Source organism: Athene noctua, chromosome 2 (assembly GCF_965140245.1).
Source record: "Athene noctua chromosome 2, bAthNoc1.hap1.1, whole genome shotgun sequence".
In the NCBI taxonomy this organism is placed as follows: Eukaryota; Metazoa; Chordata; class Aves; order Strigiformes; family Strigidae; genus Athene; species Athene noctua.
In genome coordinates this window covers 56,197,541-56,213,726 of record NC_134038.1, presented here as the reverse complement: position 1 = coordinate 56,213,726, position 16,186 = coordinate 56,197,541, and the positions used below count along the sequence as shown (strand labels likewise).

Here is a 16,186-nt window from a genome sequence, read left to right as displayed (position 1 = left end):
GGGCCAATCTTGTCTGCTCTTTTCAAGGCTTTTACTTCCCTTCTTTTGCCAGACAGGAAGAAAAGCAATACAAGGTCAAAATCCCACAGTTTATTTTGAAAGAGTTAAGATACCCAAACTACAAAGTTACTAAATTTGTATTACATTAACAAAAAGGCAGATCTTCTCTTGAAGCCTCTCTTTAGAGTATTCCAGATCATCAAAAGAAGTCCTACTCCATCCAGTATTAACAGGCTCTATGATTGCAAAACTGGGGACAAAACCTGCTTGTAGAACTTACAGAAACATTTCAATTCATATATTTTCCATTGTCAGTGAAAAAGAGAAAAAAAGATATAATCCAATTTCTTTGAATAATGAAACAGTGTTTCATTTGTTTCGATTTTGTTTTTTGACTTAGCCTTGAGACATGAATCATATTAAAATATTAAATATATTTACTTATTATGGCAACAACATACTATATGACTTCCTATATTATACTCTTCTGACATTTTAAAAACAACATTTAAATGGTCCCACACTGAATTCTTTTTTGAAGGCCTACTTCATGGAAAATATGGTCTTTTCATCTTGGGAACAGAAACAAGTTTTGAAACACTATATCTGTGGAAGAGATAATTTTCTCTGACCTTCACATTAATACAGTGCCTTAAAGAACAGTTTAAAAAAATTGCACTATATCTTGTCAAATAATGTAATATGACATCTGAATCACCAAGTAAATGAGCAGTTTCAATATATTTAGAAGTCTTAGGGATTTTTAAATAAGAGGTTTAAATTTTAGTTACTTTAATTAATTTGAAGCATGGTTCTGCTTACCAAGTTTTTCAAATTAGAAAACATTTACTAATTTTTGCACAAATTTTATAAATGAATTGTTCAATTGTTTTTTCAAAATATTAATTGAAAAAATATTTATTTAAAAAGATTGAAGAGCAACTAAAAGCAATAAGAAACTTAAAATTGTTTTAAAATAAAATCATTACTGAAATGTGTTCCTTTCAAGAGCATGCTACTACTATATGTACCTGAAAAATAGCACTCCAGTCTGTCTCAAGCAAGTAACACCCCATCTTCTGTAACTGTATAAAAATATCTTCTAGTTTCCCATGACTTTTAAACCTGAGCTTTAAAGAAGACAGATAGCTACTGGACAGCTGATTTTTGCTGCTGGCCAACAAGATCAAACAAGTTAAATGCATCTCATTCCATGACTAGGCAGGACCCCCAATAAAAAAACATCATATGCTCCTTGTACCTGGAAGGTGAGAAAAGGTGAATAGCCTCAGAAAGGGATTTGCTAAATTCACAGAAGAACCCTTCTCATTCATCACCTGCTGACAGCAGGGAACAAAACAAAGGCTCTGGGTAAATAAAGAATCATATAATGGTATTACTAAGGACTGTATCAAAATGAAAAGTTATTACTTACTGAAAGTTATGCTTCATCTTGCCCTCATTTTTTAGTGCTCTCTCCTTTGAAATTCACTCCAGTAATGGTAACTCATGATGTTTATGCATGATCATTATTCATGAAAAAGTAGTAATATGTACATAGCAATGGAAATGCTTGTACTTGTCTAACCAGTGCTCTATTTTCAACAGAACAAATGAGAAAGAAACCACTAAACAAATTCTAAAAATACTTAGGCATGAAAATTTCTCATAGACAGGGTAGTGATATTTATATCTACTACTTTTCAATTAAGAAAATTCTTTACATAATGATATTCAAAGGATTTTAATGCACAGTATGAGGCATAAGAAACTTATATAAAGCTAAATATTTCATTACATTATTGACCATGTTGTTTTTATTTTGGTAAAAGTTTAATGAAGTCTGGTTTTATAAAAGAATGTTCAATATCAGCATTCACTACTTATGCATGGAACAACATGGCAGAAAGTGTGTCTCTGATGACAAAGAAGTTACTTACAGGTAGTAAGTGTAGGAGTGATAGCTTCTTCTGCCATGATGGTGGAAGGATTAGGCAGTGGTGGAAAAGATGAAATGGAAGGAAAGAAAAGCCAAATATTAATGTATGAAAAATCAAGATGAAACTGAGACCAGAACTGGTGACCAAATGAAAGGTAGCAAGAATGCATATCTGGGCATTTCATGCAATGTGTCTGGAACAGACAGATGACATAGCCATTCCACATAAAACTTTATGCAATACAATATATAATGCATCTCCAACCATTAAATCAAACCACCTTAAAGTACACATACTATCTAAGTAAGATTATATATTTAATGTATATTTATCTCTGCATATACTACACGCACAAACACTCCCAAGTGACAAAACACCTCTGACTGCACAGCAACTACATTCAGAATAAGGATATGGAACTTTTAACATGGTGTTAGAAGCTTAACAATGAAGAATTCCACAACATGCATTAAGTAACTTCTCTTCCTGTCACAGTACTGTAGAATCTTTGGATATCCCTTTCTTTACTTAAAGAAATCAGCTCTGCCATTGACAGGACTAGAACTTGTTTCCGGAGGGGAAAAATCAATGGCTACATTTTTTTTGATACCTCAGTTTTTTTAATAACCATTTAAAATCTGAAGAAAAAATTACTTCTTGCCATGCAAATAAAAACGCTAATCTTGCTGGCTAAAATTATTTTGGTAGTATTTCCCTATGTAGCAGAGGAAAAAGTAAGAACCAATCTGCCCAAGTGAATGTCACAAAGAACAAGTTCGAGACCTAAGCACCACCATCTTGAGATACAGGGACCTAGCCAGTCTTTCCTGCATCACCTCTTGCACAGCCAGATCCACCACCCAGACATGCTCTGCATGAGCACAAAGTATAGGAGCCCTCCAACTACCCTCTTCAGCTTGACATCGCTTCCTGCCTCAGTTATGAGCCCACTACAAGCAGGACTGCAACTCTCCAAAAGGGGCAAGTTCCAACCTAAATGAATTCCATATATTGGCTGTAATTAAAAAGAGGCTGGAGATGTTAAAACATCTCTGGGCATAGCATCAAGTAGCATTCACATGTTGGTAAGATAAAAGACTGAAAGGAACCATGTAGGCATTTGTAATTTTTACAGCACATGCATACAGACCTTTGACTACAGAGGAAACATGTAAACAGGCCTTGCAAAGGACTATAACTAACGTTAACTTGCCTCTAGCTACATGCTTCAGGCATCCCTTTGAAAACTAGGCTTTCATCAAATTTTCTCTCTCATCTTCTTTGTGTGAAGATGCCGTTAGAAATATTTCCCAGTTTTTATTCCCATTTTTCTGATGCAAACAGTATTGTTCAAACACAAGAGGCTAGATACTGAATATTTAATCACGTGGCACATCTGCAAAAATGCACACCTGTTAAAGTTGAGTTTTGAAAGAGATCTAAGAATAGAGTAAGGGGAAAGCTGCAAAACAGTTATGCACTTTTTCCATCAGCACCTATCCCATTGCCTTCATTAAGGAGCACAGGATCAAGACCTATCAATTTACCTGTCTATTAGTAAGGGGTTGTGTTTTGGTTCAGACACAGTTATGTCTCCCCCTGTCCTTTTCAGAATTACTCAAGTTCTCTCACCTTCATTTAGAATCTCATGACACTGCCAACACTGTTTCTTGCCATATGTTGCCATGACAGAGATTTAATGTAATTAGTACAAATGTTCTCATACTTCTAAAAGATGTATAATAATTTGAGAAACAACAATAAATACAATTAATCAGTGAAGCACTGATGGTACTTATATGCAGAATTCTGCCAAATGATATAGAGATAAATTATTTATGAAGAAAATGCTGAAAATCCAGGACCTTTAATTTGCGTAAATGTCCCATTAAAAATTTGTGTAAAATGAGAAAGATTAAAATTCTGAAGCTACAGTTACTTTTATATTGTTACAGTTGAAGTATTTTCCATATGAAAGTCCTTGAAAAAGAGTACTGTGTTTTTTGACTCTCAAGAATAACAGACACTGAAAAAAAAACAGGTAAAGAGAATAGATAAAAAGGTACAGAAACAGAAAGTTTTAGACTTGCAAGTCCTCAGGCCACATGCAAAAGCACCATTCATAATTGAAAAGATTTAGCTTTTTTAAGAAATATGGACACGTTCTATTTTACTTCATAATGTATACGAACTTACTTTCTCTCTATGAATGCAAATCTTTTTCTGTTAAAGAGAGTGACCCAAAGACTTTGGCCAACATTGGCCAAATTTTCTTCTGTGCATGGTTCTTCAGTCACTTCCCACTAGAGAGGTTATTTTATCTCAATAAACTGTTTCTGTGTATAGCGATAATGTAAAGCACTTTTACATCCTTCAGGACTGAAGACATAAATACATTTCATAAATATGACTTGTAGAATAAGGCTCCACCATAAAAATTTATCAAGACCAATGCAGCTCACTGCAGGAGGACTGTCCCGCTAAGGAGGGGAAACTTCTGGAACTGTGAATAACCACAGTCATTTCTTTCACTGCCTCTCTTTTGTAACTGGCCTAGAGGGAAAAACAAGGTTCAGGGGTAGCACTGGGAGATGACTGAAGTTTTCCTTCATCCCCGTTATCTCCAATTTCTATCCTAACTACTTGAAATTGTTGGCAAAGGTGTATAACTGAACAGTCTGATTTACTATCAGGGAATGGGACCATTACATTCCCAGCTCAGCTCCACCAACTGCAAAAGCCCTCCGTATCCACTGCCAAGAATCAGGGTCTCTGAGTTAAAGAGATGCCACAATTACATATGTTAGAAACTACTGGAAAGCTCAGGCATAGAGACAGCTGAAACCAGAAACTAAAGACAGGCAAAAGAAAATAACCATTTTATGGAGAAATGCAATGATCAGAAAAACTCCATTCTACAACTGAAGCAGAAGCCAATATAATTAAATTTTAATAACCGCTTCCTTATTGCACTCCCACTGTAGCAGCAAGATGGTATCCCTGAAAAAAAACAGCTGCCCCAAAGATGTGTACTTTTAAGCAAACCTTGGACCAATAAATCTCATTTCTCAGCTTCTGCATATTTTTTAAACTTAGCTGAAATAGAATATAAAAGAAAAAAAAAAAAAAGGAAAAGAGAAAAGAATAAAGCAGTGAGGTTCTAATTTTTTCCAAGTCTTTATTTAATTGCTATTGCTTTTCCAAAAGGTTGTGGGAACAGTTCTCTCATTTTCATTGCTCTACTTTAAGTTGACCAAAATGTGAACTTACTTGCTGCATTTTTTATTTTTTTATTTTTTATAAAGTCCTATGCAGGTATATCAAAGACTGGCAGAGATCAAGGGCCTTACCTGAGATTTAATATTCAGGATCAGATGCAAAAATCCACTTTATTGTGGAGCAAAATTGTGGAAACACATGTATTGGTTTCCACTGACTTTGTGTTAACTCTTACATGAGAGATTCAGAGCACAGCTGAGGAGACCAAAGCCTACCGGCATCATTCTGACTTCATAGAGAAGAATCATCTCATTGATATGAGGAGTATATTGGTATTAGGAATAGCTTGCAGGTTCCTAATCTATGCAGGAATGTTGTTGAATGGATAAAGAAATATAGAACAGAACAGATAAAGAACTCTGAACAAGTGAGTGGCAAGAAAACCAGGAAAGCAGTAACAGCCTTCCCCTGACTCAGGTGACAAGTGTGCAAATCTCGTTTACTTTAGTCAAAGACTGAGTGTCCACACGGGAAATGTTTTAGTGCCCATGACTGTTCCTATTGTCACTAGTGACTCCACACCATACATTGAATAGTTAGGCCACCTCATCTCTCCGTGACCAGTTTATAACTACTTCAGAAGACCACTATACAGTGAAATTAATGATGCCTAAAGACTATTGATACTTGCAGAACTTCTGTACCTACTGGTTTGACAGTGAGCATATCCAAAGCATGTCTGTGCTGCACTGAAAACTCTGCTTTGAATGTTGGTCTTGTCTACTTGGCTACTGAATTAAAAGTCAAAGAGGCTGATCTGTGAATATCTGTAGTGCCTGGCACCAACCAAGCAAAGAATGGTTGCTGGATGAAATGAGGTGGCTATTAAAAGAGTATGTTGGACAAAGTCATGGTTATCACGTACAGTAAAACAGCTTTCCAAATCTCTCAACAATGGAAAGAAATAGTTTGAAGTGAAGTTAATAAAGCACTGTGAAGACCCAGAGACAAAGTAAATTTAATCCACTCGTGAGATCTGGAGATCAAGTCTACAAGGACCCATTTTTATGAAAGAATGAATAACAGACAGTGTATGCCTTGAGATATGTCTTGGGATAGTGCATTGTGAGTGGCGTATTGCAGTAGCCAGCTCCAAGCAAGTTTCAGAGCTCGTGGACTCAGTGCAGTGAAACCTAGCATTGTGGCCCAGAGAGTCTGCATATAATAGTGCAGATAGAAAAGTGGTTCTCAGGGGAAAGGTGCCACTGAATTACAAGGTGCTATTTTATTTTTCACTCAGATCTTTACTCCAGTAAAACTCTTGATAAAGTAAATGAAATGAAATGATCAAGTGCAGTAGTTAAATGACATGCTAGCTTGATAAGATTGTTTCATAAAGTAGCATCTAAAGCATCATAAAACTGCAAAAACACTAGAGTTATACTAAGCTTGCAGAATGATTTATACATTTTCTTCAAATGCATAATGTATACACAGTAACTGAACCAAGGTGAAACCATAGGGGCTCTCAGCAGCATAGTGAATTAATGCACCAATAACAATCTATTGAGTAACTGGTTCATCTCTTGCTTAAGTCATGAGTGTAATTGTATTCAAGACCTTCTATGCTACAGCATCTGCTTTAGAGGTCTGGGACACAATATACCTACCTCCTGAAACTCTCATTAAAGCCTAGTCACATCCTGTTACACAGATGAACCATTCTTACTTTTTAATATTCACTTCAACTCGTTTCAGTTTGCTTTGTTCAAGGCTGCAGCACCATTCTGGGATATGTCTAAGTTATTGGCATCATTCTTTTGGTACTACACAATGAAATTTTATGTATTTGGTAACAGAGTTCCTGGACTTGTACTTTCAATAGTTTCATCTCTGTCATAAGCACATTTATTCCAAACCCCAAAGCTCAAATAATGCACTTTTTGTCTAACAACGGTATTATTATGAATAATAATTACTGTGCTGTGGTAGACAGAAGGAATCAAGTATCCTTCCGTATTAACATGCAAACACTTAGGATTCCAGCCTTCCTGTCCCTACCAGTTAGAATATCAAAGGGCTTTTCCTTAGAGGATGAAGCAAGAGCTGGTATAGCATCCATTTAGTCAGAGACCCTAACACCTTATTTACTTGCAAACTATTTGGTTCATTTTGCATTGATCTCCCTTCAAGATTAAGAAGAACTTGTCTCCCTTGGGTGAATATATCCTACCTTTGGCACAAACGCTTAAGGAGAGGCTCAGAACTGGAAGCAAGAGAGTGATGAATGCCAGTCAGGAATTGTGTGAAGAAGGATTGGCCAGACATTGCAAGAAGCCTTCCTTCCTGCATGCCAAGTGCTGTGTCTGGCCCTAGGGAGGAGTTTGGGAGTTCAACTGTTAAAATTGAATGTATGAATGATGCAAGAAATCAGAAGTGGGAAGAAAAAAGTACTGCAAAACCAGAACAGATTTTAACTCTGCTACACTGTACTTTACTGATAACATTTGGTTACTGGGTGGATTTCATTGTCTCAGTCAGACTTACCCTGGCACTTAAATCTCAATCTCTTCTGTATGTCAGTTTTTGACTGCTCTACCCACCTCCTGCCATGACCTAGCCCTCAGACCTGGCCAGAACTCACCTTTCTCTGCACAGAGGCCTTCTAACTCATGGCCCTGCTTCTGTCTTCAAGGAGAGTGAAAAGCAGCTACTTCTGTTGCCTGCCCTGAGGCACTGTCAGGCAGCTGCCTCCTTAGCTGTGCACCTCCACTGTTCAAATTCTGGAAGAATTTCAGGAAGCTCAGGGGTTTGGACTATCTCAGATCTGCCAAATTAGTTAATGCACAATTAAATCACATAGAGCTGGGATGAGCAAAATCAGGCCAAGACTGCTCTCAAAGGAAGAAAAGGGGATAATAAAGGGTGAATGGCAAGGAGGTGAGGGGTTATGGGATAGTAAGAAGACTATGGCAGACATGGAAGAAGAATTTGTGACTCAGCCCCTTTACACAGCTCTCACACATTCCCAACCCCATCTCTAAAGCTGCAAATCTCACATCTCTCAGGATATAACCTAAAACCTTAATTCTATTGGCTAATGAATTTCTCGCAATCCAGACTTAGCTTCTATCATCACGTGGATTTTTTTCTTACCCAGGCCACCTCCCTAGCTGAGGTATTTTTCCCTTTATTATTTTTCCTTTTACAGTGTCGAGAAAGGCAACCAGGTTTAAAAGCCTTACAATTCTAATGTTGTAGCAGTTTTCAAATGATATTCAAAGCAAAACAATATCAGTGCATGTGTGTGTTGAACCAGCATTTGGAAACGTTCAGCACCATTGTAACATTTTCATTTGTTTTCAGGGAATGAAGTTTATGCAGAACAATACAGACCCCATTCTTAGCACAAATTACCTTAGCTCTAGTTCCTCTTTGAGGATTTCTTTTACATTCAAGAATGAAACTACATCTAACTTTCAGCTGATCTGTTGAATACAGTGGAGGCTCACACTTTCAGGATAGAGATATTGTTCTATTATTAAGAGTCCATCATGCAGTACTAATGCATAAAGTGCTAGAATCATTAACCTCAAGTTGTTTTTCTTCTATAACAAAGCCACAAACATTAATTCATTGAAAATGCTGCAAAATGAAACAGATGTGGTTTTATAAAAACCTAACAAAGCTTTGGGGGTGGGAGGGAGCAGTGCTTCCTAAACTCTGTGGCAAAGGGCAGGAAGGCGGCTAGATACTTTTGCCAGTATCAAACTGAGAGTTGCTGTAGAAGATGCTGTGATATGAATATGTACATAGAAAGGATATACTCATTGCTCACCTTTTCTTCATTACCAGTACGACCCCCAGAAATATAATGACGAACAGCAAGATGCCTGCAATGACTCCAGCAATTTTAACAGTATGGTCGGTCTGCTTCTCAGGCTCTGGGTCTGGTTTTCGAGTGGCAGCCCCTATGGAATCAGTGAAAGGAAAAGAGGAGAGAGGAAAAGAATAAGGATGTTATTCTTTCAATGTCTGGACATTTAACCTACCAATGTCATTATTCTTATCCAGGGCGAACAAATATCAATGTTGAATGTTTTTTTAAAAAATCCTGCTTTCACATACATTGACAGGAATACAGTTCTTCATATCGTTCCATGACATTTTGCAAGACCACAACACAGGTGGGATACCACTGCCAGCCCTGACACTTATAAGAGCCTCTTCACAGATGCACAAATTTTTATATTTTTATTATCTGGGCTGGCTCCCTTTTCTTTCTGCCATTTAGAAACTTGCTAACAACACAATAACTATCCTAAGCCTTTATCCAAATTTGATTTGCTGGAACATTTTCCTCAATTATTTTTCATAAATGAAGCTGTAATTCCATAACATATTAGCTTAAACACCTGGAAAAGTGAGATAAGCTCATTTACCATGCATTTTACCCACAATTGTTTTTTACACAATAGACTTTTTTTTTTGCCTTTGGAAATCTAAATCTAGGTCACATCTGGTAGGCAAAAAGACTCCTTCTAAGCAATTTATTCACAAAGTGGGAAGCAGCTGATGATCACACCACTGGCACCCACATTTAATATCTGTTTAAATGAGATAACCAGTGCCTTACAGCAGCTACTGTCTTAGCTCTTCCAGCTTCTCCATTTAAAAAAAATAACATCGTTTGTACTGTTTACTGTATAATGTGATGGAACGTCAAATCCATGTCTGATGAAATATCCATTTCCTCTACTAAATGAGTTCAGGATAAAAAAATGTTAAGGAAGCAACATTCAATTCACTAAACTGATTATTTTTTTTTTTTCTTATGGACTTCCTTTTTTTTTTTTTAATCAAAACATGACAGCATTCATCATTTGAGGCACCATGCCATAAAGTGGACACAGGGATTTATGGATCACTTTCCTGCTATAGCTTTTTTGGGAAGGAAGAAGGAAGAGTAAAGCCTAAGTGAAGTGTAGTAATTTTAAGACCACGTTCTTATCTCACTGTTTGGGTTTCACAGAGGATTTTTAAAGCACCAGTTATATTTTACTAGTTTACTCACTTCCTTTTTTTGGAAAGAAAGCAATTAGTGATCAATTTACATGCAGATATATTTTCTGAAAAGTACAATGAAAATATTTCCAATGTTTCTTTTCAGTCGTAACCAGGTTATTCTAAGATGGTGAGTATTTTTGAGTGCCCATAGTTGCACTTTTGGCCTACATCTTCAAAACTCCTTACCAGGAGGAATGCCAGGAAAACCTGGCAATTCGTATTGCTGTCAGAAGAGGTGATAACCTTTAATCAAAATACATCTGGAGTTAACTGCAGAACCAGGTTCTTTGGAAAATTCTGGCCATGGTCCTTTGTGTGAGTGCTGTTAGAGAAGATGATCTGCTCTCTGTCTCTGTGCCCAGTCTCACCAGAATATTAGTTCGATAGCAATACACTGTATTGCTAATACACAATACAATTCCAAATTAGTAAAATTCTTACTTTGTATGAGTAAAGGTAACAGAACCTGGCTTTGTATTTTGTTCAATGCAGATGCATAAAATTATTTTATAAACAGTTCTATTTTTATTTTCCTTGTGTCATATATAAATAATTTTGTTAAACCCTATATTGCTGTAGTCTGCATGAGACTAAAAAGTGTAGCAGATATTTAGAAGACATCTAGAGTATCTTCATGCAAAAGGCAGCTGTTGTGTTGAAACTGGCAAAAAGGAAGCAGTGAATCAAGTATCATGCAAATGGTAAGACATGATAAAGACTTCACCGTCCTCTCTTAAATCTAAAACACAAGTAAGACAGAATACAATCAACAACAAGCAATATCTTTTCAGATGTAATTTCTCAGACCAGTTCCTTCCAAAGTCTATTCTTCATTATCTCCTTCAGGCTACCTCATCCTACTGGAATACTCATTGATAATGCCCTCTTAAAATAAAATTCTGCCTTGTGGTTTCATTCCTTTCATTAAGGCTTCCAGTGCTAGTTTTGGGATCATGAATGCTAGACGTTAAAAGTAAGTGAAGGCAGCCTTGCCACATTTTCACATAGAACTCTCAACTATGCAATGTGTTTGATCTCAGTGTCATGTCTCTCTTTGACAGCACAGGGTCCTCACTTCAGTGGAAGTAGCTAGACTTATGCTATGCAGAGGACATAATATCAAAACCGTATTCAGAGCACACACATTTCCTGCATATCATGGAGTGCAACTTTCATGATATGCCTTCAATGACACAAAGCTCTTGGGAACCATGGACAAGCTGGGGAATCCAGCACTATTGCAAATTCTTCAAAGAAAGCCTACATGAGAAGAGATACACTGAAACTCCCATATTGCATTATCTATTGATTATCCAATTGAGGGATCATCTCGAATTGTCTAAGGAAAGTTCATGTAATGACACCCTGAGTTGAAAATAGAATAAAGCTTCCCACCATGATGGACTCAGCCTGCCTCATAATAGAGACCGTCTTAAACCGGACACGTGATGCTTGACATGCCATTTAAAAACTCCTATAATTAATTATTATTAAAAACCCCAAATATTGGCATTATCTCCATTATCTCAATCCTCCCTTAGTTCCATTAGCATCTCATTCATTCCCTGACAGAATGTTGTTTCTTTCTTGGTGTCAGTGGGTTCTAAAATCCACTTGGGTAAATGAATCAAATGTGCCACCTTTCGCCCTGCTTGAGCATCCTGAGTCTTTCAGTATTAGAAATTCTCGATCAACTTCCTTCATTTCATTTAATACTGTTTATTCCTTTAACATATCTTAGTTTTTCTACAACAGCATTTTTAAAAATTGCTGTTTTGTACCCCATTCTTTATAATCCTTAGCATTCTGTTTGGTTTTATTTTGACATCAGAGGGACACTGAACAGGTCACTGGTGCATTGTTTATAGTGAAACCTACATCCCCTCCTTCAGCGCTGTGTTCAATTTTGAATGCTTTATGAGTTAAAAGTCATTCAAATTTAGCTATGGTGAACACTACATAGCATTTATCAAGACTGAAATCTGAGTTGGTACTACCTCCTTATTCAGTTTGCTTTTGTCCTGCTGAAATTCTTCAGAGTCCTGTGTGAATTCTGCTAATTCACATCACCTAGCATCATACTCAAGAGCTGCTATCTCAATGCTGTCTCTTCCATGTATTTAATAGACATACTGCACAGCACACAGTATTAAACCCTTAAGTGAACCAGCTCTGATAAAAGCTGGCAGTTTACTTCTCTCTGGTTTCTGTCTGATGGGTAGATTTTGATCCAGAGTAATATTTGTCTCTCACCTCATATTTACTTCTTAACTGACTTTTAACCTATATCCACATAGGCAATTGCACTGGAACTATGGAGAGAAAGGTGAACTGTGTGTAAGGGGATTGAAGCAGCTAGGGGCAGTAGTTCTGAAAACCATTTTACCACTTGAGAAACTGCAATGTCAATTTGTGGGTTTAGTTTTGTTTACATGTTTTCAAGAGAGATTTTGAAAATTACTATGGCAAGTCTAAAAAAAGGATGCCGTGGTTTCTCTTTTACTCTGCTGTACTGACACATACTAAAAAAGTTGAGTGAAATGTAATCTTTCTTTGCAGAAACAGTGTTAACTATACACTATTGTATCATGATATTATAGTCCTGGCATTTTGCTCTATTTATTATTATTATTTCAACCAGTTTGTCTGATACAGTTATTTTTAATTTCCTTGATCATTCTAGAGCCTTTAAAAATATATAGCTATGGGTCTAGTGGAGTACTGTATCTCCAGTAAAACAGCTGTTTTCAGTGACAGATATTGTTGACAACAGTTGAGGTAAGCCCACTGCATTCTTTCTCACAACACTGGGCCCAATAACTTATTTGGGGTTGTATTGTTCATTTTACTTTAAAGATTTTTGTTCTACCCTTGCACACAGAAGCCTGACTTTAAACCTTGTACAATAACCTCACTTCTGTTTTCTTACTGAGACTGTTTGGGGTAGTGGAGTTAGAATAATCAAGGCCAAATTGACACATATACTGTGGTCCACCTCTAGAAAGGCAATAGGTCAGTAAAGTGCAGAATGCAGGACAGCTCAGGGGAGATGCTTAGAAAATGAAAGGACAAGGAGATGTTTCCTGTCAGTTTCAAAAGGATTAAGGTGCTGACTTTGAAATGTCCTTACTTGATGAGAACAAACTACAGTGCTTCCAGCCAGAAGTGAAAAACATAGATACACTTATAGATAAACCCCAAGGTGCCACAAAACCCTGCAAAGTATTTCCACAGGCTTCCTGCATTGAATACAGTGGAAGACAGCAACATTGTTTGGTTCCATACCCTTAGTTATTTACTTCTTAAATTAATCTCAGCAAGTCCAGTTTCTCTTTTATTTATTTATTGCCCGTTATTTGTGGCTTTCCCTAAAGCAGCATTTAAAATGTGAAATATCTTTTTTTCCTTCACTTAGAAAAAATGGCATGCAGCTGGCCTGATTTATGACTTTCCCTCGTGGGTCCTATTTTCTTCAGTACTTTGCAAAACCCAGTGATAATATTTTTAAGTAGTATCCATGAAACACCTAAAGATTTTATTTTACTTATTTTTGACTCTCAGAGCTATTCCATTAACTTTTTCTTAATATTGGAATCTCTTTTCTGAAGTTTAGTGATTACTCAGCCACTTCTTGGCATCTTACCTCCTCTTCAAATTGTGTTATATTCTAGTTGCTAATATTTAGTGCCTGCCATACTGTGAATTCTTAAATTACTTCATGCAGTGAAATTTCTATTTCTGTACCATGGGTTATAAGATTTCTGTGAAGAATTTTTAGTTCTCATCAGAGATGTACAGGTCAGGTATTAGTATTATAGGAATAATTTATGCTTTCTGGAAAATGGTTCTGCCACTTCCTTGCATGGAATATTTCCCCTTTCCTTTCCACTCAGAAGGCACAAGTGCTGTGTTATAGATCAACCCCAAAACTTCATAAACAATAATATCCTATAGGTAGTTTATGGATAGAAATGTTTGAGCAGAACTACTACGTATTAAAATGGAAGCTAAGACCATTTGCTGAATGAACTAGCCAAGCAAAATATCATTCTTTCAACTTCCATTAAAGTGTTATCTTGTTTTTCAAAATCAATGAAAATATTTTTCAGTAAAAGAAAATGAACCTCTACTAAATTGAACAAAAACTCTCCTCTCTTTGTCTCTCTTTGCAAATGAACGAAGTTTGGACTTGTTTTTCAATGTTTCTTAGTACCTTTTAAATAAAAGTAGTTAGAAATGACTGTCCATTGTATAGAAAACAATTACCAATAAAATAATCCTGGCTCAATAGTCTAGGAACTCCTAGTTACACTTCAAAAAAAAGGAATAAGATTAAAGCTGTAAGTACTAAACTAGCTACAGGTTGTTTTGTGTAAACTGATTTTTAAAAAATCCAGACATTTCTTCTCCTATTGAGTCAACAAATAATCCCTTCCTTTAATTAAGTAGACTGGTCTCATTTTATTTCTCCCACTCAAGGCTGACCATAGCTGCTGCCTTTTTTTGCTTCCTTTCTGCAGCATTAAGCTCTCAAAAGACGCTTGATAAGTCACTTTCAAGCCTTTCCAACTGTATTTCATTCACAGGTGTTCCAATGATTGATGTAATGGCTAACTTTACAACGGTTTAAAGTACTAACACAGTTAGACCAGATCATCCTAGCTTCCAATCAAACTTGAGACTAACTTTTGTGTTAGTAACTAGCCCATGATTTTTTATCCAGGCAGTGTGATTCAACTATTACATCTCAGCACCTACTTTTAACTTATTTCACAGAGTGAATCAGGAAAATGAAACATTATATCCCTGTGTGACAGTTGCGCTGTGATTAGGTGGCAGAAATCATGCAAAATGGTACAAGGCAGAATGGAGGCAGAGGTGTGATGCATCTTTAGAACACCCATCACTAGGATCCTATAGTCCCTGCCACAAAGTAAGGAGAATGAAAAGATTATAGAACTTGGCTTTAAAGACTCTGCCCACTCCCTCCAAGGACAACACAAATTACAAAGGCTACTACCATTATTACTCTCTATTATTTGTATGATAGTAGGATCTAGAAGCTCTAAAGCAGATTGGGAGCCCCCCTGTGCTAAGAACAGTGCAAGCACACAGATCAGCAATCGTTGCCACTAAAAGCATATGATCTAGCTGAGCTAGGCTGTAATAGGCAGATGTAGCAATCGCAGGTGGGAGGGGGAGGCAAATACCCGTAAGAAATGCATTTACAATACACAAATAAATGAACACTTCTATCCTTCCTGCTCTTTTAGCTAGTTGGTATCACCCAGCATTTTCAGTTAGTAACACAGTAGAAAGAGATCTTCAAGAGCAATTTGAAGGCAGAGTAATGTTTTTATGGATGACGTTGATTAGGGTGTTCCAAGGCATAAAATAACATTAAGGTTCATAAAAGTAGGAAAAGCAGAGGTGTCAAAAGTAAAGGGCTGGGATAAAATGCAGTATGACAAAATAAGAAAGTCCACAAATATGTGCTACTGGTATGAAAAGAGGTGCTCCACAAAGGTAGGTCCTTATAAATGTCAAATGGTCAACAAGAATTCCAATCCTGTATCACAAACTGCAAAACACACCTGAATGGGGCTGCAGTGCAAAATGTCCAGTATTCTTCAGAAGTTTCTACCCCCATCTCCCCCATGACTGCAGAAAACTGTATCCTCATTTTTAAGTCTGTAGGAGCATTACTGGTGTTACGAAAAGACAAGCCAGTCCAACATGCTTTTTATTTGAGGTTTCAAGTTGATTCCAGATGCCATGATTTGTGACTGTCTCGGAGAAGACCCAAAACACATAGAGATTTGTAGATGAAATGAATTACCACCCTGGCTAGTCTGTTTATACTGTAAGTGACTGGCATTCAGTTCTCATCTGCTAGCCAGCATGTATTCTGCTAACAAAGTCTTTGTTTTATTACTCCTGGTAGAACTCCAGCTAAGGGA

At 36.8% G+C, this 16,186-nt stretch overlaps 1 protein-coding gene across 10 annotated transcripts in view; it reads right to left on the bottom strand.

Annotated features, from left to right (window-relative positions):
• PTPRM (protein tyrosine phosphatase receptor type M) overlaps window positions 1-16,186 on the bottom strand; it is a 500,090-nt gene that overhangs the window by 159,880 nt on the left and 324,024 nt on the right. For 6 of the 10 annotated variants that reach the window (XM_074899187.1, XM_074899186.1, XM_074899188.1 and 3 more), the window contains one exon: window positions 8,998-9,130. In XM_074899187.1, the coding sequence (XP_074755288.1) occupies window positions 8,998-9,130 (133 nt within the window). Of the gene's footprint in view, window positions 1-1,940; window positions 1,971-8,997; window positions 9,131-16,186 lie in introns of all 10 variants that reach the window. The other 4 variants (XM_074899184.1, XM_074899185.1, XM_074899190.1 and 1 more) reach the window with 1 other exon arrangement.